Source organism: Pteronotus mesoamericanus, unplaced genomic scaffold, assembly GCF_021234165.1.
Source record: "Pteronotus mesoamericanus isolate MK-2021 breed Mesoamerican mustached bat unplaced genomic scaffold, CSHL_Meso_final scaffold_232, whole genome shotgun sequence".
NCBI lineage: Eukaryota > Metazoa > Chordata > Mammalia > Chiroptera > Mormoopidae > Pteronotus > Pteronotus mesoamericanus.
This window is the reverse complement of record NW_026555311.1, coordinates 21291785-21318974: the sequence shown is the minus strand read 5'-3', so window position 1 is coordinate 21318974 and position 27190 is coordinate 21291785. Positions and strand designations below refer to the sequence as shown.

Sequence of the window (27190 nt, the reverse complement as noted above, 5' to 3'; positions counted from 1 at the left end):
ACCTGGATTTCTCCTGGAGATAATTTTTGGACCACGGTGCCTGGAGAACTATTCCAAACAGAACATCCGGGTCTTTAAATTTTGTAGTTGAGGAAACAAAGATCTGATTTTGGAGAGACCAAGGCAGCTAGAATTTGTGGGGCACATGACCAGAAATACACAGAGGGAAATACACAGAGAAAGAGCTCTCAGGTGTTTCCCTGAGCATTTTGTTTGAATAGCAACCATGAGAGGGAGAGAGAGAAAGAGAAAGCGCTGAGAGAGAGACTCTTTGTCGTGCCATGAGCACTTTCTACAATAGGCTTGCTAAGAAAAAGATGAACTCTTCTTTCATTAAAATTCAGCATTGTGTTCACTGGGTACTTTTAGTGGAGGAAGTAGTTATGATGACAGGAGAGGGAGAAAGTCCTTTTTCATGAGATAATATCCTGAGTGTTTCCTAGAGGGTGGCCAGTGCTGCCCGGGAGGCTGCCGCTTTTACCTCCCCTCCTTTGTGTTGGGCCCTAACGTGCCAGACGCGCGCTGCAGAGGCAGAGCTTACTGGCACCGCATAGCCCATACATGCTGCTTCAGTGTTAAACCGCAGTTTTAGACTGTGGTTTTACCAAGGGGCAAGTAATCCTTTTACTAAAACAAATGCTTTATATTGTGCTTTGATTTATGGTCTTAACATTTAGCAAGAAATGTTTGATACCACCTTTGAAAACTTGTGCAGATATTGACATATGTGTGAGATATTCATCTATATCCGGGTACTACTTGTTCAAGGAATTATTTTCTTTTATTTCCATTTTTTTTTTGCACTAGTACTATTTATTAGTTAACTTCTTTGCTAACATTAAAATACTCTGTTTTTTTGTTTCAGGGTTTGAACCTGAAAAGACTGGAGGCAGGACAAGGCGGGAGAGAGGTAAGAAAGTCTAAGGGAGAGGGAGAGGGAGGAAGAGAAGGTGGTCCCAGTGTTGCAGTGATGTGGTTGGTGAAGGTGACATGATGAGGACGACGATGACGATGACGATGGTGATGATGATGGCGGTGGGGATGCGGTGAGAGGACTTTTGTGTACGTATATCCCATTTATTCTGGCCAAAGCACATTTTACACTTATGTTTTGGCTTACAAAATAATAAAAGAAATCTTAATTCCCTTCCCATCTGACTTCTCTTTTGTAAAAACAGTTTTCTTCCATATTAAATATGTGGTGGTTAATGCTTCTTTCTTGCTGTTAAAATTTCCAGGTGTATGATTTTTAACATTTGGCATTTTGGTTTCTCGAAAACTTGTCATTTAGGGCCTCTTCCCCTTTATTAGCTATTTTCCATTCAGATGAACCTGTTCCTTTTGAGAGATAGATAGCAGCTGGCTCATAGTGTATATAGTAGCTGTTGGCTAATATATATAGTAGTTGACTCATAATATTGGCAGAAGCGCTAAAGAAGACACATCTTCGGATACTTTTCACATTGTAGGTGCTGACCACATAAGGATGTGGTCATCAGTGCAACAGAATGGGAAAAGATGGCCTCTGAAAGGAAGACCTCAGAGCTATTTACAGTTTTGTGAGGGTAACTATTTTTGTTCAGAGGTGACCAGAATGGATCTACTTAGAGAGAGAACTTAATTCATCACCTCCTAAGTGAAAGTTCACAGCCAAGCAGTACTGCCACAATTTATCTCTGCTGATTCAGTGCCTTCCAGGACGTATACTTTAGAGTTATCCAGCTTCTCACTGCTGTATTGTAGTCCAATAGCAACTATGTATCCAAAGAAGGAAAAAAATCCATATATCTATGTAATGACATTGCTATATGTTAGCAGTATTCTTTATTTGTTTTATGAAGATTTTTTAGTGTTTCATGATCATTTTAAAAGCCTAATGACTGGTTTTAGTAAAAGTTTTAAATTTTATTCCTTATTTTTTCATTTCCTCTGATTTTATTTTTATTTTAAATGCACTTATGGTTAAGGAACATGCTGATAATTTATTTTAAAATTTAAAAATACTTCTTTCTTGGGACTATTTTATGGTTTGTGTGAAGGTCAAAATTTTAATAACCTGCAATTTAATATATACGTCTACGCTGAGGGGAAAACCTTGATTTGGGCCTTCTCTCTGAGGTTCGTGGAATAATTATGAAGGAGGTAAGATCACTAAGTTGATGATAGCCCAGAAATGTTTTTTTTTCACTTGATGTGCTCAATTCATGAATAAAAACTAAATGTCTACTATGAGAATTAAAAAAAAAACACATTTATCCTCTGGGCAATACTGTATTACTTGGGCATATTTCTTTTCTGCCTAACACTCACTTTAGTTATAAATCCTAGTCGGTTCTATGGTAAGAAATTTAAGGGATGTACCGACAATTAGGTGAAATATGTTGTGAAAAACGTCCTGCCTACGCTCAGTGGTACGGGATCTGTAAACAAAGAGCACAATTACTGTTTTGAGTCTCCTGGTCTCCCTTGTTTAAGAGATGTGACATGCATCTTGATGATTCCTATTTGCTGAGTTGTATTATATGTATATATTACAAATATGAAAAATATACCTCTGATTATGTTAAATCGAAATGTGTAGATTTAGCAAATTCTTACTCAAAACATTCTGTTAGAATTTCTCATCCTACTGCTGTTGTGGTTGATGACAATTTAATGACAATGATTACTTCTTAAGATGAATTAATTTGTCTTAGTTCAAATGACAGATACTCCCAACAGGTGTTGATGAATGTAATGCTAAGGGCCTTTTACCAAATATTTATAGGAAGGTTTAAGAAGTGGCATTTAAGATGTTCTATTTACTTATTTGAGATAATGACAATAGAGTATGCATGGAAAACTGAAGCAGTCCATTATATGCTACTTAGCTAGGTCTCAAATACTATGAAAAAGCTAATTGCTAGACAGGAAGGCCAGATTTAAGCACTATGTGCTGTATAAAAATACAAATTAAAAAGTGATTATAAGTTACTTTTCTGAAGGAAATAGAGATGGGTAGCATCTAAATTGCTTATATTGTGAAATATCTGAAAATGTACATTAGTTGTATTTAAAAAGCTACATTAGTATTTTTGCACATTTATACATGTATACCATGTATAAATAAAGGGAGCTGAACATAATAGTTAATAACAAGATTGTTTAAAATGGGAAATTAGTGAAATGCTGTGCAAAATGTGATCAACTAATATTTCTGATTATAAACAAACTTTGTGCCTACAGTCGGATCTTGTAACTCATAGAAAAAGCTCAGTGAAAATTTATTGGATCTGATGCATAAATTGTTGTATTGTTTTCAAGGAATTTTTTTCCATATAGTGCTTTTATAATTAAATTTGATTAAAATTAAGTTACCATCATCTTTCTTAATAAAATGTATAGTTTATTTTTATTTTAAATAGTATATTTCCCAAATTACAGTTTTTGTTGACTTGATAAGATTTATCTGTATGTGTGTGCATGTCGTGTGTGTGCATGTGTGTATGTGTGCATATGTGTATGGACATAATTTGAGTGGCAAATTGTCTGTATTTCCATCCTACCTCAATAATACTCAACCATCCACATTCTGGATATTTTACATAACAAGTCTGAGTATACACAGTATGTGACTTCATATCATGAAAAAAGAGAACTAATTATTATTGTTGGGTATATACATCAGGGTTAAACACTTAATTTCAGAAATTTTACTGAATGTGGAAAGCTGATGTGAGAGACTATGGTTAATGGAATCTTTGGATTATGGCCATGTTGTTGGAAGTTACATAGAATCCAGAATTATAAAGGCAGTGGAAATATAGTACAACTGTGTAATGATCAAGAATCACTTTAATGTAATTGTAAAGCTTATATCTACCAATGTTATGAGCAAAATAAGCAGAAATCACTTTGCCATTCTTTAGCTGGAATTCTGAAGGCAAGATTAATTATCAGTACATTTGAACATTTTAAATAAATAATTTTTTATTCTTACAAAACAGATTATGGGTATGCTTCTCAAACATCTGTAAGAAAATGAACACTTTTGATAATTTCTAGAAGTATTATGTACTCATATGACCAATAAACATTATAGATACATTAGAAAAATTCCCTGTTGTAGTTTGGAAAATTTTAGTTGATTATACTTGACAATGCCAATGATATTTTAAAACTCTCACTTTTATTTGGGGAATTGCAAGTACAAATACATAAATTCTACTAGACTCAAAGTTAGGAAAAAGTGCACATTTCAAATTACTAAAATAGCTGATTATGAATGTGTCATCCTCAAGAAAATCATGAGAATATCTTACAGACTATTGGCTTTGTAGTCCAGAATGCTTCACTAACTTTCTCTATTGGATTACAATAGTTCAAGGATCAATTCCTTGAAAAATTATTTATATATACTTTTGGATTTGAAAGTCATTTTTATTTTTGTTTATTTTTAATTATTTGTTATTTGTTTTTAATCCTCTCCATAGGATAATATTCATTTTAGAGAGGGAGGAAGTGGGGGGAGAGATAGAGAGAGACATTGACATCTTAGAGAAACATCAATATGAGAAACATTGATAGCTTGCGGTTGCCTCACATATGTGCCCTGACTGAGAATCAAACCCACAAATTTTTGGTGCATGGGATGACATTCCAAACAACTGAGACACTTAGGCAGGGCTAAATTCATTTTTAAATTTGCTCTCCAAAAGAGACGCAATTCAAAGAATGACTAATGATATTTTGTATTTCAAAATAATTTATATTCTTGTAATATTAGTGCAAATATATTTCTAGTGGAACAAAATAAAAAACACCAGTGATTTCTCTCTATTAATAACCTAATTAGAATTATTAAACAGATTACTTTTTGAAGAAATAAAAGAAGAAAAATTTGTGAGTTCTAAGAGTAGAGCCAAACTGGTAGAAAGTGTCTGGTTTAGAAATAAGAGTTAGCAAAAAGTGTTGACACACCATTGTTCTCTTAAAATCTAATATTTATATTATTTTGAAATTATGAAAGATAACTATACTTCTTTTGTAGCTTTGCCTATCAAATATAAAATATTCACCAGGAAACACATCATGATCCACTTATCTTTAATAATTTTTCTGCAAACTTACTTCCATTTGCATGTTTTCTTTATTGTTCAACATTCAGAATAGACTGATGTGTCTACTTTTGTTCAAATGTAGCTATTTCATTTCTGTTTGCTGTGAAGTTTTGTAGAATAAAGACACTTTATAACCTTAGTGATAACACAGTTTGGGGGAGAAATATATATTGGCTAATATGATATTCTTTGAGAGTCTTCTTTTTATAACTTTTCACAGGTTCAGTGCCTATGGTTTTCCACTAAGATAGAGTTGATTTACAGTCTGATTCTTTGATCAGGAGACCTTTTAAGGACTTAGTAACAAGTAAAATATCCCTGTTTTTTCCCTTCTCAGGATCGGCAAGCAAGACAGAAAGCAAAAGATTATTGTGCTTATGAATCAGTATTTAATTAAAAGAATTACATTTTACAATATCATAGCAATTATTCTTGTTTCAAAAGGTTGTTGAGAGGATAGAATGAGTTACTAAATGTCAAGCTCTTTGAGCAATGCCTGCTACATAAGAAGTACCCGATACATGGCAGCAATTGCTATTACTGTTTATCATATCATCTGATCTTCCCTTCATGTTTTCTTCTGTTAGAGATAGTCTGAGTGTCATGTTGTTGGGAGATTTTACTGTCTGTCTACGCAGACTACCCTGTATCACGATAGCCAAGGCCTAGTCTGACTCTTTAAGGGTTTTATATTTGACATTGGTTATGAGATGAATATTCCAAGTAGTACAATAAAATCTATTTGAAATCCAACATTGAGTATTGAAAATCCTTAATTCCATATTTATATTACAGACAAGAGAAAAAAATTATGTACCTGTTTCACTTACGGTGTTTTTTATAGAGGGCTATGCATAAGGCCTATAGGTTTTATAAGCTATTTTTCCCAGTCTTCATATTTTCTAGGTGATCTTCAAATTAGATTTTGAATATCTTTTCTATGCTTTTAGTCCATTGACATTCACCCGATCGAGGGATCTTACCCGTCATTGACTACCCAGCTATCCTCCAGGGCCAAGCAGGGCGATGCGAGGGAGGCAGGGGCTGTGCCTCTGCCAGGGAGACAGGTTTTGTCTCCTCAGTGGCCTGTTTTCCCAAGGCCTCCTTGATTAGCTCCAGCCTCGGGGCCCTCTGGCTTGTCAGCAGGGCTACAGTCCCTGAAACCAGGCAGGGCGTTTCCCACGTTTTGCCAGTATGGAAGAGATGAAGCAAAAACTGGCAGAAGCACTCAAAGGCATCAAAATCAATGAGTTCAAAAGCTGTTCTGAGCTGTGGAAAAAAATGTCTTGATAAGTGTATTGCATCAAATGGAGAGCACTTTGAAAGTGACTGAAGTTCTTTCTCAAAATTGCTGCAGCTATTTGGGATCATTTATGGTTCCATATAAATTTTTTAAATGTTTGTTTTACATCTGTGAAGTATGTCATTGGTATTTTAATAAGGATTGTGTTGAATCTATAAATTGCTTTAGGTAGTATGGGCATTCTGATGATACTAAGAAGAAGGTAGGAGGGATCACAATACCTGACATCAAACTGTATTACAAGGCCACTGTAATCAAAATAGTCTGGTACTGGCATTAAGAACAGAAACATAGATCAATGGAATGGAATAGAGAGCCGAGAAATAAACCCATGTCTCTATGGTCAATTAATATTTGACAAAGGGGGCAGAAGCATAAAATGGAGTTAAAATAGCCCTTTCAACAAAGGGTGTTGGGAGAGCTGGACAGCTACATGCAAAAAATTGAAATTTCACCACCAACTTACACTATACACGAAAATAAACTCAAGATGGATAAAAGACTTACATATGTCATGATACCATAAAAGTCCTAGAGGAGAACATAGACAGGAAACTCTCAGAGATTTCATGCAGCAACATTTTCACTGATATGCCCCCTAGAACAAGGGACATAAAGGAAAGAATAAACAAATGGGACTTCACAAAAATAAGAAGCTTCTGCATGGCTAAAGAAAACATCAACAAAATGAAAAGGGAACGAACTGTATGGGAAAATATATTTGCCAATGATACCTTGGACAAGGATTTGATCTCCAAAATATATAAAGAACTCACACAACTCCACTCCAGGAAGACAAACAATCCAAATAAAAAAAGGGCAAAGGACCTGAACAGACACTTCTTCAAGGAGGAGATACAGAGGGCCCAGAGACATAAGAAAGTATGCTCAGCATCACTAGCCGTCAGAGAAAGGAAAATTAAAACCACAATGAGATACCACTTTACACCAGTCAGAATGGCCATCAAAAACAAATTAGTAAACACCTGTTGGCAAGGTTGTAGAGAAAAGGGAACCCTAGTTGGTGGGAATGCAGACTGGTGCAGCCATTGTGGAAAGCAGTATGGAATTTCCTCAAAAGGCTAAAAATGGAACTGCCTTTTGACTCAGCAATTCCACTGCTGGGATTATACCCTAAGAATCCCAAAACACCAGTTCAAAAGAAGCTATGCACCCAATGTTCATAGAAGCAGAATTTACAATAGCCAAGTATTGGAAGCAATCTAAGTGCCCAACAATAAATGAGTGGATCAAAAAACTATGGTACATTTACACAATGGAATACTATGCAGCAGAAAGAAAGAAAGCTCCTGCCCTTCATGACAGCACGGATGGAACTGGAGAGCATTATGCTAAGCAAAATAAGCCAGGTGGTGAAAGACAAATACCACATGATCTCACCTATAAGTGGAACCTAATCAAGAAAACAAACAAGCAAGAAAAATGTAACTAGAAACATTGAAAGAAAAACACACCAACAGTAACAAGAGGAAAGGAGGGAGGGGAGTAATGGGGGAAAGAAGCTGAAGCGTCAAATCAAGGAGCATGTATAAAGAACCCATGGACAAAGCCAAAGTGGGAAAGGATTGAGGGTGGGAGGTGGGGGGACAGGGGAAAGTGGTGGCTGGAAAATGGAGACAAATGAAAAAAAAGAAATACAGTGACTGAAGTTCTTACATGTAAGAACAAATACATAATTTTTTATAAATAATTTCCTTTTTGGGGGATCCCCCCTCATAGGACTTACCTCACTGTTGCTGTGTGGGAGATCTCTGAGTGGGAGTTTTCAGCAGCCTCAGAACACATTTCAAGTGGAACAGCTTAGGTCAGCTTGCATAGGGACTTCGATGGAACCCCTAATATGTGTCTGTAATTTTTGACTACTGACCTCACAAAAGCTCAAAAAAGAAAACCTGTTGATCAAGCAAAACTAAATTTGTTAGACCTACTACAATAAAAACAAACACTGCATTGACAAAGTGTTAATAGTCCTCTAAGCTGAGAAATTAGGAGAGAGTATTTAAAGGGTGCTAATGTCCAAGCAGGAAGAATTGAAGGCAAGTCTTGTAAGTAATAGGTAGAGGTTAGGCAGAGTTTATGTTGTGATAGCTTTGTATTGATGTGCACAATGGGTGAAATAAATGAAGAGTCTGAGTTATGGGTTCTGAAATAAGAGCATATTTTCCTCATTTGTGAGTCTTTTTTCAAAAATATTTTGATATAAGCAAATGTAATTTTAAGGTGGATTTTACAAAGAGAAAAACACTAAGAATTAAAGTAAAAAGGTTTTGCCTTTCTAATCAATATAAATTTAGATATCTGTTTTTATGAGAAATGTATAATATTATTTTTAGAATCAGTTAAACCTTGGAGATATTTTCTTTTAAAAAAAGGAAAAAATTAAGATTTTTTTTTGACGGCCTTATCTTTTTTATATGAAAGCATACGGGGTTTTATGGGGGGGGGCACTGTTCTTTTATTTGTGTCTGCAACTTCTTATGCACAAGGGTTCCATTTGGTTGAACTGACTCAGCCTGCTTTCATCAGAGAAGGATTTGTTTATATATAAATGAGGAGATCATTTATTATTCCTTTCTTAATACAAATAGAAGCTGATTACCACCTCAATGCTATACAAAAGAAAATAAACTATTTTTTTATTTTGATAATTTTTTCTGTTTGGGTGTCGACTTTCATGTAGAGAGTAATCCCCATGTAAATGTTCAATAACTGGCTTTGCTGACTAACATTGAAATCCTGTAACCCTCTAGGAAGCAGTAGCAACGCACTGCTTCTCTCTCCTGGTGAGTGTCCTGCTCTCCTCTCTAACGGAAATAAATTTCCAAACCTCTTTTCATCCCTTGGTCATCCCTCCAGTTGAGGACAATTACTTTACATTATGGTTGTTTCCTCTTCACATACTGTCCCCAAAGCTGCTTGGGAACAGTTCTCTGGACATCAAAGCTCAGTCAGCCCAAAGGAATAGGAGCCGCCCGGACTAATTTTTTTCTTGTCATAGGATCCACTCAGTCCCTTATCAGACCACATTGCCACCTAGAATGTAATCTAAGGCAATCAAATAAATTTACTTAATAACAAAAAAAAGTATTTATGATTCTTTAGCTCTTCAGAAACATACTGTCAAAGTATTATATAAACAATTGCTCTACTTAGATTATAAATGTAAGGATAAGAGAAATTCAGACTTACTCAAAATAGTAGCTGTGGTTACAGTCTTGGATGAAATAGTTCCCATGTGCAACAAATAAGTAGGCATGGAGATAGCTGAAGAAGAAGAGCAAGGGAATATGTTTAACAAATAAAGATTATTGAGATAATATAAATAATCTCCTGAGGAACATCAGGAGTCTAAATATCCAGTTGTGGTATATCTATTCATTTCTCTATGAGTTATAAGTTATTCTATAATGCTGAAGTTCTACTATAGAGTTTTATTTCCTAGGTTTAAGTCCTGGCTTCACCACTTACTAATTATAAGACTTTGGATAATTTATTTAAACTCCTTTTGATTTTGCTTCTTCTTTGAAATGAGAATGATAGTAGTGGCTATTTCAAAAATTTGTTGTGGTGTTAGTTGCAATACATAAGATTTGGAAGCAGCCCAAGTGCCCATCGGTAGATGAGAAAATGAAAAAGCTGTGGTACATTTACACATGGAATACTACTCTGCCATAAAAACGAAGGAACCTTACCCTTCCGACAGCAGGAATGGACCTGGAGGGTATGATGCAAATTAAATAAACCAGTCAGAGAAAGACAATTGCTATGTGGTTTTACATATATGTGGAATCTAATGAACAAAATAAACTGGTAAGATAGAAACAGACTCATAGATAAAGAAAACAGAATGACAGCTGTCAGAGGGGCAGGGGTTGGGGGCTGGCTGAAAGAGGTGAAGGGATTAAGCAAAAAACCCCCACAAAACCCTCATAGACAGACAGTAGTATGGTGACTGCCAGAAGGAAAGGGGGGTGGGAGAAATACAATAGAAGAGGGTAACTGGGAATAAATAGTGATGGAAGGAACCTTGACTTGGGGGTGGTGAACACACAAAATATACAAAAAAATGTCAAAAGTTTGCTGTGAGAATTAAAGGAGTCAACATGTATAAAATGCTTACAATGATAAACACCAAATGTTAATTCAAAATTTTTTATGGTAAAGAGACGGGATCCTTTGTTTTCTAGTTGTTTTGAGAAAAATGCATTCTAAAACACATGTACAGTTTCTCCTGAGAAATACCCCAAAGTGGAATTACTAGGTCATATGGCGGTTAATTTTTTGACAAAGTGCTGTTCTGTTTTTTAGAGTGGCTATCCCAATGTACAGTCCTACCAACAGTTCACAAGGGTTCCCGATTCTCCATGTGTTAGCTAATACTTGTTCTTGCCTAATACAGAGGCTTTTAATGCTGTTATTGTTTGTTATTATTACTATTACCTTAAATTAATAAAAGATAGGGGACATTCTATCCTCTGAGTGTAAATCCACTTAACACCACATTTCAGACTAAATGTTGCCAATTAAAAAAATTTACCCAGAGATTCCCACTTGCAATAATAGTACATGATGCATACTTCTAGTATGTTATTATGTTTATCACATTGTACTGTGTGTTCCTCCACCAGTCTGTCATGTCACTATTAATGACAGATTCTCTTTAAAATTACACATGAAGTGCATTAGCATGTAGAAATTAAATGTGAAGCAATACAATTATTGACAAAACAGGTGTTTTTTTCCTAACTTCTACTAACATGATATGAGATGAAAAACAAGAAAAGAATTTGAATTTGAATATTACAATGGAGATTATGTATATTTTAGGAGACAATAATTTGTAGGTATTTCACTGTCAAAATACCAGGAATAGCCCTTCTTTTTAAACCCACCAGGGCTGTGAGTGGGAGTTAATATCCTAAATTCATGGGGCAGCCAGCAATAAAGGGACATTAAACCAACTGGGCTCTTTTCCCAGAAAATCACTGAAGCAAGAAATGCATGCATCAGGAGAGAAGAAAAGAGAAAGAGGAAAAAGAAGAAGTGAAAAGGAAACTAGATGGCCAAATTTAATGAGATAAGTAGAAAAGTAGTCAAATAAAAGTTTCCCTTCTAGCCTAGGAAGGAGTACATTCAAAGCATAAGTTAGTTTTGGGTTATAAGTGGAGAATTCAATACAATTTATTTCATGAAACTGCATGGAAAGCACTTTATAGCTTTTTTTCCCAGCCTAAATGTATTTTTTAAATTTATGTTCTGGTGTATTTGAGATATTTCTATCACTATCTCATTTTCAAAGCCATTTTGTGCTTAAGCATTTGTCTATAACTTACTAAGGGACTGTTTTGAACAAATTAAGGGTGAGTCCACTTCTTATTTGGGGCCTCCTTATCAAACTATAGGTTCCCTAAGACCCTGATCCTGTTCCTTAGCCCGTCCTCTACTGACATCATTTTTCCTAGGTAATCTTTTCCATTCTGGTGGCTGGAACAGTGACTATACGCTGATGGCTCCTGAGCCTCATCTCTAGGCCAGGTCTCTCTCCAGACCATTGTGTCTATTCACTTACTGGACATTTCTACTTAAATATTCTTCAAGTTTTAAACATATATACAAAGACAATGAATTTATTATCATTATCTTTATTTTTCCTTCCCCCATAAACCCGCATAAACCAGTTCCTTCTACTCTGTTTTTTATTTCATTTATTGACATTAGTTCTTAACAGTCATTCATTCTGGACAACGTGGAATCAACATTTCTTCCTTCTCCCTTGTGTTCCACATCCTCGGGGGCATTCCACAGTCTCCACTCTACTTCAGGCGTGTCTCTCTGCTATATTTCTCCTGTCTATCCATTTTCCAATGAATAAATCTGGATGTCATTACCTCTCCAGTGCAATATTATAATAACCTCTTAACTTGTTCTCCAGCTTCCGTTCTCTCCCAGCTTCAATCTGTCCTCCACACTGTACACTGAATATAATTATGATAATTCCTCAAGAAAGAATGTTACTCTCTTCTTATCACACAAAGATAAGGGCTAAACACCTTAGCACATCAACCAAGACTTTAGCAAACAGGCCTTAACTTACTATTTTAGGAATCTCTATGGTCAAGAGTGTGGTGATTATGGGGGGTAGGCGTGTGAATGGAGGTGGAAAAGGGTATAGGTAGGATAAATGGTGATGGAAAAAATAAAATAAAATAAGAAAAGATCTCCAAATTTCCTCATTTTTCTTTAGTGAAACTATAATGAGGGAATTTTATGTGTTTGTTAAGATCCAGTACAAATGGGATCTTCAACAGTGTGAGCTGTCTGTTCTATAGCATATTTGGATTTTTTTTTACTACTATTGTAGATATAATTACACTTTTATATAGTAATTGGCTAAAATGTGCCTGGTTTGCTACAGCCAGAGCTTCTCTAGCTTAGGTGTTGTGTTTTACGTCTTTGCAATCCTCAGAACTTGATTCAAGAGCCTAGAATACAGGAGATACTTAATAAACATTTGCTGATAGAATGAATGCATGACCTGTTGGGAGGGGTCTGTGTTGCAAAGCTGGCCTTCTTGAGGTTTGCAGGGTTACCACTAGGTGTCACTAGCACATTTCCAATAGCAATCTAGGTGGCACGGACTAATCTTTGCTGAGCACCTACTATGTGCCAGTCCCTTTTAAATAATTCTGCAAAATAGGTATTATCACACATCTACCTTGGAGACATATGCTTAGACTAACTAATAGGTCATACAGCATGTGATGTAGAGGTGGAATTTAAATCTACATGTGCCTGCCATCAAACCAATAGTTTTCCCACAGTGGCAGCTACATTCTATTCCTCTTCTTTTGATGAGTCTCTGGCATCTAAATGATAAATATCATATACTACCTTTCTAAAACAAACTAAATATTTATTGACAAAATATACTCCTTTCAGGGTAGACACTCTTTAAGATCCTTTGAGTTAAAAGCCAGTGACTTTGCTTCTCCAATAAAGTTTTCCTAAATATAAATAAACTACCATTCAGAAAAATCTTTTTAATTAAACATAAGAATATTTTGAACAATAGTAGTTCAGTTTCTACCACATTATTTTTTTTTCAATTAGCATTTGAAAATTGATGTCTACTATTTATAAGGTGACAAATTTAGTAATTAGGACTGGACACATGAATAAAATATAGACCCTACCTTCAAGCAGCTTATAAACCTATAATATGTCCTTGATTCAAAATCAAGAACATCATAATATTCTTATTATGGGATGTATTTAATATGAGACTCTGAAGACCAAATAGGACTTACATATACTACTTACTTTGATAATGTGACTTAATCTGTTCTTCAGTCTTAAATATTAGAAGCACATCTCCCAGGGGTGTCCAACCTTTTGGCATCTCTGGGCCACACTAGAAGAGTTGTCTTGGGCCACACATTAAATACATTGAGGCATGTAATCACAAAAAAAATCTCATAATGTTTTAAGTAAATTTATGGTTTTATGTTGGGCCACATTCATAGCCATCCTGGGCCTCATGCGGCCCACGCTATGGGCGGGACCCCCTTATACGCTGAAAGTCCACTAATCCCTGACTGCTTAACTATAGATGTCATCTTATTTATTTATTTATTTATTTATTTTTGCATTCTTATTTTTTAATTGTATTTTTCCATTACCACTTGTTTCCCTTATACCTCTCTACCCTTTGCAACCACGGCACTATTGTCCCTGGCATCTTACCTTTTTGGATACAGCTCTGCTTTTAGAATCCCAAGCAAGACCCAGAGCTTGAGGAGAGATGTGTTTGTAGAAGCTCCAGTCAGAGAACAGCTATATGAAAGCACGATGAGATGGTGCTTCCATGTGAATGCCTTCGCTTGAACAATCCCATGGTCATGCTTTCCCGCCCCGTGGAGATGGTGGCCTCAAAGCAGTCGGCCGTTGCACAAATGACCAAAAGATGAGAAGGCAGGAGGTGGCTTATGCATCTTCATGCATTTTATATCTTGTCTTTTTTTTTAGTTCTCAATGCACTTTATTAAGTAAACAAATGATTAGTGAAGATATCAGTCTTAAAAGAAAAACATAATTATAGAACATAATGCTTAGAACATTAATATCTTTTATACGCATTTTGCATACTTTTTTACTTAATCTAATTTATAGGTATTATTATTTCTTCATGATACAAAAACTGAGTCACAGAGAGATTAAGTGATATTAAGACAAAATGTCAAGTTTAGGATTTAAAATCAGTTTCCAGACTCCAAACTTTTAGCCATCTTATTACACTCCTTTGGTGTACAAGAACTTTGAAAATTACACTCCTTTGGTATACAAGAATTTTGAAAATTATGCTAATAATGTGTATAATTCTCTCACTTTCTGCATCATAACTGAGATATATTCAACAATTTAATTGTTTAACATAGCTAATACTGCTCTGTGTTTTATTTATTTTTATTTTTTTCTTTCATTTTTATTAATTTATTGATTTTTATTTTTTTAATTAATTTATTTACTTTTTAAATACATTTGTCTCTGCCTTCCCCCCACCTCTTTCCCTTGCCCCCTCCCACCTTCCCTCCCTCAGCTCTTCCCCTTTGGTTTTGTCCATGAGTCCTTGCTATATGTTCCTTGACTTTCCCCTTCCCTTCCCTTTCCCTGCCCCCCCTTCCCTCTTGTCTCTGTTGATTTCTTTTCCTTTCAGTGTTGCTGGTCATATTTTCCTTGCTTCTTTGCATTGTTGGTTAGGTTCCGCTTATAGGTGAGATCATATGGTATTTGTCTTTCGCCCCCTGGCTTATTTCGCTTAGCATGATGCTCTCCAGTTCCATCCATGCTGTCGCAAAGTTTAGTACTTCTTTTTTTCTTTCTGCTGCGTAGTATTCCATTGTGTATATGTACCATAATTTTTTGATCCAGTCATCTACTGATGGGCATTTAGGTTGTCTTTAGGCTAGTCAATTTCAGTATCGTATCAGACTATTTAAACTTTCACCCAGACTCAGTGGTTGTTGTTAGTACTTTTGCTTTTGCTATTAATCATGTAAATGATCTAAATCCCTTCAACTAATTTAAAATTGTACATTTACATACACCATGATACTGTTCTCTATAGACTTTTAAAGACCAAGAATTCATGTAGTCATGGAAACAGTTTATGTCCCTCCCTTAATATTTTTATGTGGTATGAAAAATTAAATTATGGGATTTAAAAGTTAGAAATATAAAGGGATGATAAATTTTCAATTTATTTCAAAAACTAAAAATAATTTCAATCCCCTATATTAAAAATTCAGAAAGAAAAGTTTAATGTCAAGTGAAAGGTCAAGTGAATAATAAATTGTTTGTTATTTCTACAAAGGGATATCTCTTTAGATATAAGCAAAAGTACCCATCAACTTTTTATCAATATTTACACTGAATTAAGAGAGTTTTAAATGGTGGGAGGCCATTAGCAACATGTTTCCAAATAAAATGTATCTACTTTGTACTTCTATCTTATCAGAAAATAGCATCAATGCACTTTTTTAAGAATTGATAAAGGCTAGAGAAGTGCTCCTTGTATATATGCCTATATCATATATGCCTTAACTTTCCACTTTTGACTGACACAGGGTACATACTCAAAAAAAATTGTTGGGATATTGAATGCATGAATAAATTAATGATTGGATAAATCAAGAAAGTTAGAGGAAGATTTAGTGATCACTCAGTGGCTCCCTCTTCTTGCTCCCCTACCCATCCCTGGCATTTTTCACTGAGAACGCACCACAGAGGCTCCAGGAGTCCACAGTGCACAGGTCGCATGCCCTGACTGACTACAAGGGAGACTGAGCAGCTTTGAGGAGGGAACATGGCCTGTGGAGCCAGAATGGCCTGGAACAAGTCCCAGCGAAGTCACTTACTAGCACTTGTTATAACAACAGCACAGCCTAAGAAAGTGTACCTCAGTTTCCTCATCCTTAAAATGGGGGACAAGAGTGGTATCTACTTCATAGGGCTATTGTGAAGAGTAAGTCATCTTGAATATATAAGGCCATTAGACCAATATATAATTTACTACATACGCTTTGTTTGTTGTTACTATTGCCATTGCTGATTTGTTATTGTTGTAGAAAATTACAGCTTAGAAAAATTAGAAGCAAACTATCCAATAGGTTTCCTGGTTTTCTCCTCAAGTGACAATCAAAACACAGGGTTCCCTTTTATTTCAATCTGCACTGAACAATTAGATTCACCAAGTGGGAATTTTGAGATTTTTTGTTTATTTGTTTTGTTTTGTCTTAATAATACTAAGAGGAAAAAAGAATTAAACATGATTTTACCTAAGTATAAATGAGAATTAGAGTAGTGATTTTTAGTAGTTCCTTATACTGTTAGCTATTTTAATATAATCAAGTTTTTTATAGTTGTTTGCTTTAAAGTAAAATAAGAGCCCGGAGTCTGTGAGTCTGCCAATGAATCCCAACTCAAATAAATGGTGACAGGAGGAGACCGGACTCTGGGTGGGGAACACACAGCACAACATACAGATGACCTATTATAGAAGTGGACACTTGAAACCTATATAATTTTATTAAGCAATGTAACCCTAATAACTTCAATAAAATATTTTTAAAAAGAAACCTTCTGTGTTCAGGTTATGAGCCATAAAAAGGCACTACTTGATGGCAGAATGTTCTCTTGGCAGGTAAAAAGATGAACAATCAACTTTCTGTGCTAAACGGACAAATTGAAACAATAAGGTAGAAATAACAATTCATTACTGCAACATACATTTATTTATCTAAATTTGGTTCCATGTAAATGAGCCTGGAGGCTTAGCAAGACTGTAAACAGTTGGAGGTTGTCAATGTGATCATGGAGTGTGAAAGCTTTTAGAGGCATCATGGTGTGATGCCTAAACATAGACAGCCTGGGTTCAAATCCTGACTTCATGTCTTTTTAGCTATTGAATTGACCTTAAGCAAGAGAGTTAACTGTTTCATGGGTCAGACTCCTTGTCTAGTCCCACTTCAGGGGTATTGTTTATAAGATTCTCAGCATAGTACCAGATGCAGAGTAGATGCTGTGTAAGTGCTTAAGTGAATACACAGAAATTCTTTATTGCATATTCATTTTGTGTAGTTAATAAGGTGAGACGAAAGCCATCTTTTAAATATTTTTTAACTTTTTGAAGTATATTTTTTCTTTTTAATTTAATTTTTATTGAATTTATTGGGTGACATCAGTTAAAAATGTATATAGGTTCCAGGTATACAATTTTTCCTTTTTTAATATTTTATTGTTATTCTATTACAGTTTTCCTAATATTTCCCCCTTTGCCCTCCTCCACCCACCCTACCCCTGGCTCCCACAGCCACTCCCCACACTGTCACCCCTGTCCCTTCATACCTGTGCTTTGACTAATCCCTTCCCCTTCTTCCCACCGCTCCCCCCGGCAGTCCCTTTTTCTTCTGGTAGCTGGCAGTCTGTTCCTTGTTTCCATGTCCCTGGTTCTGTTTTGCTTGTTCATTTCTTTTGTTCATTAGATTTAGTGGTTCATAAAGGGTTACAAAGTCAAAGTTAAAGGTTACCTCGCTTTAGTAACCTAATGTTGTAAGAAGGAATTTTGTGTAGTCCCCATCAACCAACACCATAAAGCAAAATAGAAGCATCGGTTTTGTCGTGTTAACTACACTTAAAAAAATCTTGGCTTTGCTAGTCATCACTTATATGGACTTAGTGAAGTTATTTATTTTCTTTAAAACCTATTTTCTTGTTTTAGGTCAATAATATGAACACAAAAATATTATTTGTAATTAGTTGCATCCTAGCAACTAATTAGTTACTTTCTAGCAAAATTCAAAAACTTCTCTATCACCCAAGTGGTTATATCTTGACATCTTTTTTTTTAAGATGTTAAGATTTATTTATTTACTTTTAGAGAGAGGGGAAGGGAGGGAGAGAGGGAGAGAAACATCAATGTGTGGTTGCCTCTCATATGCCTCTACTGGGGGACCTGGCCTGCAACCCAGGCATGTGTTCTGACTGGGAGTTGAACCCATGACCCTTCACTTCGCAGTCTGGTGCACAATCCACTGAGCCATTCCAGCCAGGGCTATATCTTGCCATCTTCTGGTATTTCAAAATATAAGCCCTAAGTCTCTGATAAATAATTTTATGCTTACATGTAATAGATATTTATACATGAAAAATATTCTTACTATGTACTAGATAAACATTAGCATTATGTATATCTACTTGATTTTCTCATCAATATCTCCAAGATTTAACATTTTTTTCTAATCATTAACTCTGCTAGGGAAAGATGCTTGCAATCATATGTATAGAAACTCTAAAAATAAAAGTCCAAATATTAGAAAATGAAATCAATGATATGTGTGCTTTTCTTCTCCTTTGTAGTAATCTGCTTATGGAAGAAGTAACAACTGTAGTCACAGAGACTAATCTTAGTTCTTTTAGCCTGGATGACTTCACAGGAAACTAAAGCACTGAATGGAAAATAAACATTTATGGATAAACACCTTTTCATATATCCCTGAAGAATGCCTACTGTGTATATGAACAAAGGCTTTCTTCATAATTATGCTTCAATGTTCCTTCTGTCTGTTTTGCATAATATCTAACTTGCAGGTTTCTGGTTGCTATAAGTGTTAGACTATGTCATTTTGAAAATGAGTATTACATCAACTCCTTCCAATAGTTTTTTTTGTAGATGTTTTCTTTAGTGAAATTTAGGTAAATTGTTCAAATTTAGAAACATAGCCTCATTTCCTCTACAGGAAGTCTAGGTAAGGAAAATATGCTTTAGGGTTCTCAGTGGATGTGCCAGCCAGTGCTTAAGAGATAGCTCAAATTTCCTTTCTTAACAGATATGAGAAGTAGTGAGTTATTGGAGTTGTAATCTGCAGTTTTGATATTCATGTATAAAAGGAGGCAGATGTTCTTTTCTGCTAAATCATTTCCATAATGCATTTACCCTGTATTCAGAGGCGAATATGCTTACTTCCAAGCTTCAGCAGAAGGTTTCAGGAAAATATTGATTAAGCTCCATTGGTGAACAAAGAAGAGAAGAAGATTAGCCATTTAAAATGTACTGTTGTTCTTTCAACATTTTCTTAGCCTCTCCCCTCTTAAAAACTTCATTTGATTTATAGTATTAAGCCTAAAATGAACCATCATTTTTACATATATTCAGACAATGAAAATTTTACATCTATAACATATCTAAAAATGGTGGGTACAAATCCCTGAGAATATTCCTAGGCCACCTTTTAACATTCATCTTTACTCATATTTTTAGAATTCATACAGTCTCTAAATATATTTTTGATATGATAAAAAGAGGGTAAAATAATAGTTCATTAACAGATTCAAAATATACTTTCTATAATCAAAAGGTCAATTATGTTAGCTTTTGAAACTGGAGATAACTCTAGATGCTGGCTAATCAGTCATTTGTCCTGATGATTTGTGTAAAAATATAAAAAAATAATAAATTTATGAATATTTACTATTATACAGTAGGTTAATAAGACTGCTTTCAAAATTTATAAAGATACATACTTTAATAAATAAATAGGTATATGGTAGATAGGTAGATGAATATGTGTATCTATTGTATAATTTATATTTATAAATATGCATATAACGTATTTTAAAAAAGAACTCCTAGTTAGTATATGATGAAAATATTAGTTAGAAGGGACTGGGGAAATTTAGAAATGTATAGAATTTCCAGACTGCATGGTATTTTGTAGATTATCTAGTTTCACTTTCATAATTTCAGAGACAATAAAACTGACTTGTAACACTGAATTTACATGTGACTAAAAAAGTTTAAACCTAAATTCAATATAAGGGATGTTAATTAGAAGCTATATATTGAAACAGGGGGATATTATTTAATACAATTTGAATAATAATTTGGACATCATGTTCAAAGATCAATGACTGTACCAGTTTCCATCCATTAATTCAATATTATTAAATTTTTGCTATGATCAAAGAACTCTGTTAGAATTAAATGCACTTTTGAACATGACATTTAACTACAACGAAGTATAATTGCAACAAAATTTGGGTGTGGTTTATGGAGGAAGGTAGTAATTACATGAGACACACTTGAGAGAAAGACAGAGAGTTTCACTATGTAATTGTCTACTTATTCTTATATCAACACGGAGATGACAAAAACTGAAAGGCGGTGAGGAGAGAGTTAATGTCAAGGATTATCTGACATATCTCAGAGGCTAGCTCAGTGTGACTTGAAAGGAAGAAACGATGATGATTGCAAGTGCACACATTTACATTCTGATAGGCCTGCGTGACAAGTGTAAGGAAGCTCAGAGCAAAGCTAAATTATGGGATGATCGTTTCGTTTTCATCTTTCTTTCCACATAAGGGAGTACTTATGAAAATTCTCCTTCCCTAATTCATGAGAGGAATCTTTCAGGAGACAGACCCATTTGGGGAACAACCCTGGGAAGTCACCATCAGACAGGGGATAGTTGAACCCAGGAGGGAAACTACGGTTTTCAGGGTGTGGAGAAAAATACCAGATCTCTGTGGAGGATGCCTTAACTATATTCACATGTCCAGGATGATCAGGAAGAGGAATCTGAGACAGAGATAGGAAAGTAACAACCAGAAACAATCAAAAGAAAAACAAAATGGAGTAGCAATTAAGGGAAGGATGTCAAGAGGAAATAAAGAATACCTCAAAAACACCTGTTCCTTTTTTTTGATTTTATATACAAAAATCTGTGTGTGTGTGTCTCTCTCTCATCCCCCATTCTGACTTTGAATAGGACTGTATAGAAACGGGTGTTTCATAAAAGTGCAATAGCACTATACACTTCACGGCAAAGTACTTAACACAAATATGGATGATAAAAAAGTAAAAAAATAAATCTGAGATTGAAGATATAGTATCTGTACGCAAAAACTGAAAATGGACAAGGTAGATTTCTCAAGATATATTTTTTGTCACTCAGGAGAAAAATAATCATGGAAGCCAGGATGTCCAGAAAGATGCATTTGAGCATCTATCCTTAGTTTGGAAAGAGCTTTTGTAACTGACTGAATTCCTGCTTTTGCCATGATCCTCTGGATAGCAATAAGCTGACCATGTGTCATCTCATGGAAAGCACAATCAGAGGGGATATGGTTGGCTAAGGAGCTATGATGCCTTCAAATTAGAGTCAGCAAATAATCTATAAATCCCCATGATTCCTCTCTGAAATTGAAGGGCACCATATAAATAAAGTCAGTTCAGGCAATATAGGAGATAGAAATGAGAGATCCTGAAAGATATGAATTTAATCAGTTCTACTATTCAGAAAACTGTGCTCCTTCTATTTAAAAAAAAAAAAAAAGGTTCCTGTACCCGCACTGACCATGTGCCAAAGAATCTGCCTCCCCTCATTTGTCATTCTGCTGCAGGTGCTTTTCCTCAGAAAGGCCATGAGCTTAAGCATTATCATTCACACAGAGATCAATTTCTTTTGACAGCAAAGTATTACAGGCACAAATTTGCATTTGCAGAGTGGTAATTTTTAAAAATTCTACAAATTGGAGATATTGAATGCCTTTTTATTTATTTTTTTTACTACCTAACTACTCCTATATATCTTTTGCTCCTGAAAAAGGAAAACCCTCCTCAGTTCTTTAATAAAGAATTATACACTGCATTTATTTTGTAAAATTAATTTGAAGTTAGTTAAATATTTCCTGCTTTAGTGTAGTTCTGCCTCCTGGCTACCAAATACATCTTTGTTAGCCATAGTTAAATAATTAGACAATTTTTTTTTGAATCCTTCAAATAGTCATTGTGTGCCTACTAAGTATAAGGTATTGTCATAAGTGCAATGGACTATAGATGTACTTCCGATGCCAAAAATCATATTGCTTTTGGGCAATACAAGGTCACATTATCATAAATGCTCAAATTCCTGTTGCACTTACGCTTTCCCAGGTCATCGTAAGTTTTGCAGAAGGCCCCAGTAAAGCATTTCTGGCTGACCTCAGAGGGTCTAAAGGGCTCAACCATGTCCAAGCCTGTTAGCCCTGCTGCTGCTCTCCCATGTGAAACCATGGACCTCTGTCACGTCTGTCGTCTGGGACCTGCTGTGAATACTGCTCACGGTCATCTACTGAAATCTTTGACTCAGTCCCACCGACATATTTCCTCTCGAATCAGTTCCTTCAGTTTTCTTCTCTTTGCAGGGTCAACAAACAACAAAACAAACTAACCAAGTTCAGTATTTTATAATCCTTAGTGGTCCCTCTATTTTGTGAGACTATTATATTTAATTCTATTCTCTCCTTCAACTTAAAAAAATTAATTTTCACATATTACAAAGATTCTTAAAATATGTAAACTTTAATCCTCATCAGCCACTCCCTGAACTTCCTTCAGAATCAATTGAAACTCCTCCCACTTAACAATAAATTTTATCCTCTTCATTGGTCTACTTTTGTTACTAGATGCAAACATGATGTGATTACTAAGGTATAACATAAGTAACTTGTTTTGGACTAAAAAAAAATAAACAGGAATTGTTTGGTTTTAACCCTAAGGGTCAAACAAGCCCTGGCATAGTACTTAAGTGAAGGATGGAAGAATGAGTCAGATTTCAAATCAGTTTGAGTAGGGAAAGTGGAGTGACAAGCTTTGTTCACTCAGGTTACGGCACGAAAGATACAGAGAAGTGAAAGGTCCTATAATTTAAATTTCTAAGTGTTCCCTGGAAAGTGGTTATGGGAAAGCAGAGGTAGATTAGAGCCATGCCTTGATGTTTTAAGATGCTTTGAATTCTATACTGAACACTGTGAATTTTCTCCGGTGGGTAATTAGGTACATCATCTGGAATTCTGAATAGAATAGTGTGTTTTTACTTCAGATGATAGAGGAAGGCCTGGCTGAAAGTAGAACGTTTGTTATCTCACATATCAAGAAGGTGTAGAGATAAGGTGAATTCAGGGATAGAGAATTTAGTCATTCAGTGAAAGCATGGTTCAACTCCATTTCTCTGCAATTGTTTCCCCCCATTTTTTCCATATGGCTGATTTAATTTCAGACATCACATTCTCAGGCAACAGTGTCCAAAAGTGGCTGCTAAAGCTTTTATAATTTTTTCATGTTCTTGCCTTGAAATTTTATGCAGTAGATTCCTCTTATGTCAGTGGCCAAAATTTTTCCATAAGCCTATTTGGGAAATGATCACTGCTCCGGGAATGGAATGACCTAATCCTAAATTATTTTGTAATTCCCAGATTCCCCCAAATATGAGGCTTACCTGATAGATGAACAATATGAGGGGTGAATTAGTAAGGAAGAAATTGGGGAAAGGATTGATAATCTAACTAAGTCTGACGAAGATATAACAAGATGAGATCTGCATTTTAGACATCTAACCATGGAAGGAGAGTTTGGGATAAGTTAGAGAATGTAAAAGAAAGAAGCAAATAAATCACAACTTTTTAATGCAGTGACGATGTAAGAGAAAAGTAAACTGAGATGTACAACCAGGAATTCCAAATAAAATACAGACACCTCTAGTAGTCTCTTGGGCATGAAGAGTGAGAGAAAAGACAGAGATAACCCCAGGGTTGAAAACGGAAGCTTAGCCATATCATTAACTGAGCTGATAAATAATAGGGAGAAATGGTTACTGTCTGCATAGCAATGTGTTGACCTTTACCTTGAGAAAATAAATAATGAGTCTATTCTCTTTCATCTATATGGAAAAATTGAACTAGAAACTCTATTGATTAAAAATGCTTAAGTTCTGGACATGAAGTTTTCCTTTAAAAGTTAATTTATTCTTGATTTATATGTTGTGTTTTTTGAATACCTCTTCAGATTCAGTTCAAGAAATATTTTTGAATAATTATTTTAATAAAGGTTACTGGCCATATAAACAGAACTGTCACTCTTCTCAATTATATAATTAACATAGACTTTTGAGTGTATGTTATTTAAGAAAAATAAAACTAGTAGGCTTGCAGAATAAAACAGGTAATGTAGTTATATGTCCATGATACTTAGATTTGATTTGAATTGATTAAAAATATTGTCATATCCTATGTCAGCAGATTTAGAGAAAATGTTTTTATAAAGAACAAGTGCTAGGTGGCTTATTTGTATTTATTTTTAGGTACATAAATGAATATTTAACAACAAAGAATCACTGTTTCAGCTGAGCCTTTATAAGTGTAATTAACTAACATTTATGGTATCACCCAGCTTGAACTTATAAACTCTCCAATTTACAACTAAATTTAATTGTATTCCCCCTCTGACTAGATAATAAAGGAAATTGTTTTATACCTGAACAGGTCTTTATCAGCCCTCAAGATTTTTAATGGTGACCTGCTCTCCTCACCCCTGTTTTTTATTGTTTGTCTCCCTCTTGGTACTGCTCGTCATTTCTCTCTCTATCATATAACATTTTATCTTTAAGAACTGTAAAATATTTCATATAATTAAGATATATGTATCTGAAATGCTATCAACAAAATTAATTTGATATGTTAACCCATTCCTCTTTGATCCTTTGAAAGGTTTGCAAGGTATATGCCGGAATAGCTGATCAAAAAAGCTTTGATTATCATAAGGAAAGCAATTGTTGATTATTCCAACATTGGGAAGTAAATAACCAATTTTCTTAATAAATTGCTAATGTTAATAAAGTTCAGAACATAAGAAAAACATTGAAATATTAAATTGCTCTTTTTTTATTAGGCGTACCTTTTAGGTAAAATATTTCATATATCTAATTTTTGTTCTATATTTCTATAGAAAACTTTGGTGTATCGTGAAAATAGCTACAGACATTCACACACTATATTTACAAAAAGAATGAAAACATAATTCTTATAGATACGTATATATATGTATGCATATTAGAGAAAGCATACACATAATTCTTGTAGATTTGAATATGTATTCATACATTTTAGAGAAAACAATGTTCTGGATTTTCTTATTATTTTGCCTCTGAAAAGCAATGGCATGTATATGGAATAATATTATTTACTATGCCACCCCTATTCACATTTTCTGGAATGTCTTTAAGATGTTATTCATAGCTGTTCTATTTTACTTTATTTTTTTCAATATAGAATACCTATATTGTATTTAGTTTTTATGGTAATTTATGTTATCTAGAATAGTCCTCCCTTCTTAATTCTGTATCATCTTCTATTAATATATTTTTAAAAAGTCTGACTCTATTGTTGTATAGAACACTTCTCACCCTGGCTTTGTCTGATAGTTTCCTCACTGTTTGAATCAGGCTAAATATTTGTGGCAAGAATACTACATAGGTTATGTGTGTACAAGCAGCATACACTGTCCTTGTACTTGGGGGATACATGCTGAATTATTTGACAGAAAAGTATCATAGTGTATGCAGCTACTTTTAGATAGTTTGTAAGAAAAAATATATACCCACACATACACATATGTAATCTATATCTAGAAAGAGCATGAGTAAAAGAATGAACCTAAGTGAAGAGTATACACCAATGATCATGGATAATCTTTCTCAATTTTTAAGTAGTTTGAAACATTTCAAATAAAAAGCTGGGAAGCAGTGAGGTGGGCTAGTAAAAGCAAATGGTATGGAGATGATACACTGAGGTAGAGTGGTCATTCTGCCACTTGCTGGCTGTGTGATTTTGGATAAATCTTTGGAAATATCTGAGCTCAAATACCTCAACTTTAAAATGAAGATGAACTCTGAGTTTCTATGTTGTTTTTAAGATTAAAAAAGACATGCCCTGGCTGGTGTGCCTCAGTGGATTGAGCACAGGTCCACAAACCAAAGGGTCGCCGGTTCGAATCCCAGTCAGGGCACATGCCTCGGTTGCTGGCCAGGTCCCCAGTAGGGGGCACATGAGAGGCAACCACACATTGATGTTTCTTTCCCTCCTTTCTCCCTCCCTTCTCTTCTCTCTAATAATGAATAAATAAAATCTATTTAAAAAGATTTAAAAAGATAACATACCAGAGCTCTTCACACAGTAAAGCTGGACAGAATACCAAAACAATCACAAGTTCTTCTCAGAATGGAAGCCTGGTCAGTCTACTTTAATATCTTACAGAAAGACCTGTAACAAGAATCAAGAATATATTCATCATCATCTAAAGTGACAGAATTTTAAATTGGTTTTTGGTTCTATTAGAGAAATGAATTTTGCATACTTCAAGTGACCTTGATGACTGTAAATAAAATGAAGTTCAAGGATGACTAGTGTAGAGTTAATTAATATAGGAAATCAATTAAAAAACACACAAATATAAGATGAATAAGAAATCTATAGTATACAAAAGATTATAGATGGCATTAATGTAAACGTGAACAATGCAGTCCTTAATTTAAATTATGAAGCTGATGCTAGTGTATGTAAATGCTAATATTATAGCACGAGAGAATTTCTCTAACTTTAGATTGATTTCACAGTTGCCTTGAAACTAGAATGTGATCTGAAGAATTGATTTATTTATTCTGTGGGTAAGTATTAATTGAGCACCTTTTTAATTTTGAGCCTTTTTCAGAGATGCAGTATGAAAAAAAAATGAGATGAATATTCTTATGTTCAAGGAATTCAGAGTCAAGCAGAACAGATGTTTTTAGGCAATTACAATTGTTTCCTCCATTGGGGTGACTACTGGGTTTGGATGCTTCTTTCAAAGCAGCATCTAAACATTTCTTGTAGTATTGGGACAGTTTTGTGGAATTTCTAC

General features: G+C 34.7%; 1 protein-coding gene across 1 annotated transcript in view; it reads left to right on the top strand.

Moving 5' to 3' along the window:
• The window catches only part of CCSER1 (coiled-coil serine rich protein 1), an 898936-nt gene that overhangs the window by 871086 nt on the left and 660 nt on the right, over positions 1 to 27190 (top strand). Inside the window, exon 10 of the mRNA XM_054591576.1 lies at positions 866 to 910. Within this exon, the coding sequence (XP_054447551.1) occupies positions 866 to 910 (45 nt within the window). The remainder of the gene's footprint in view (positions 1 to 865; positions 911 to 27190) is intronic.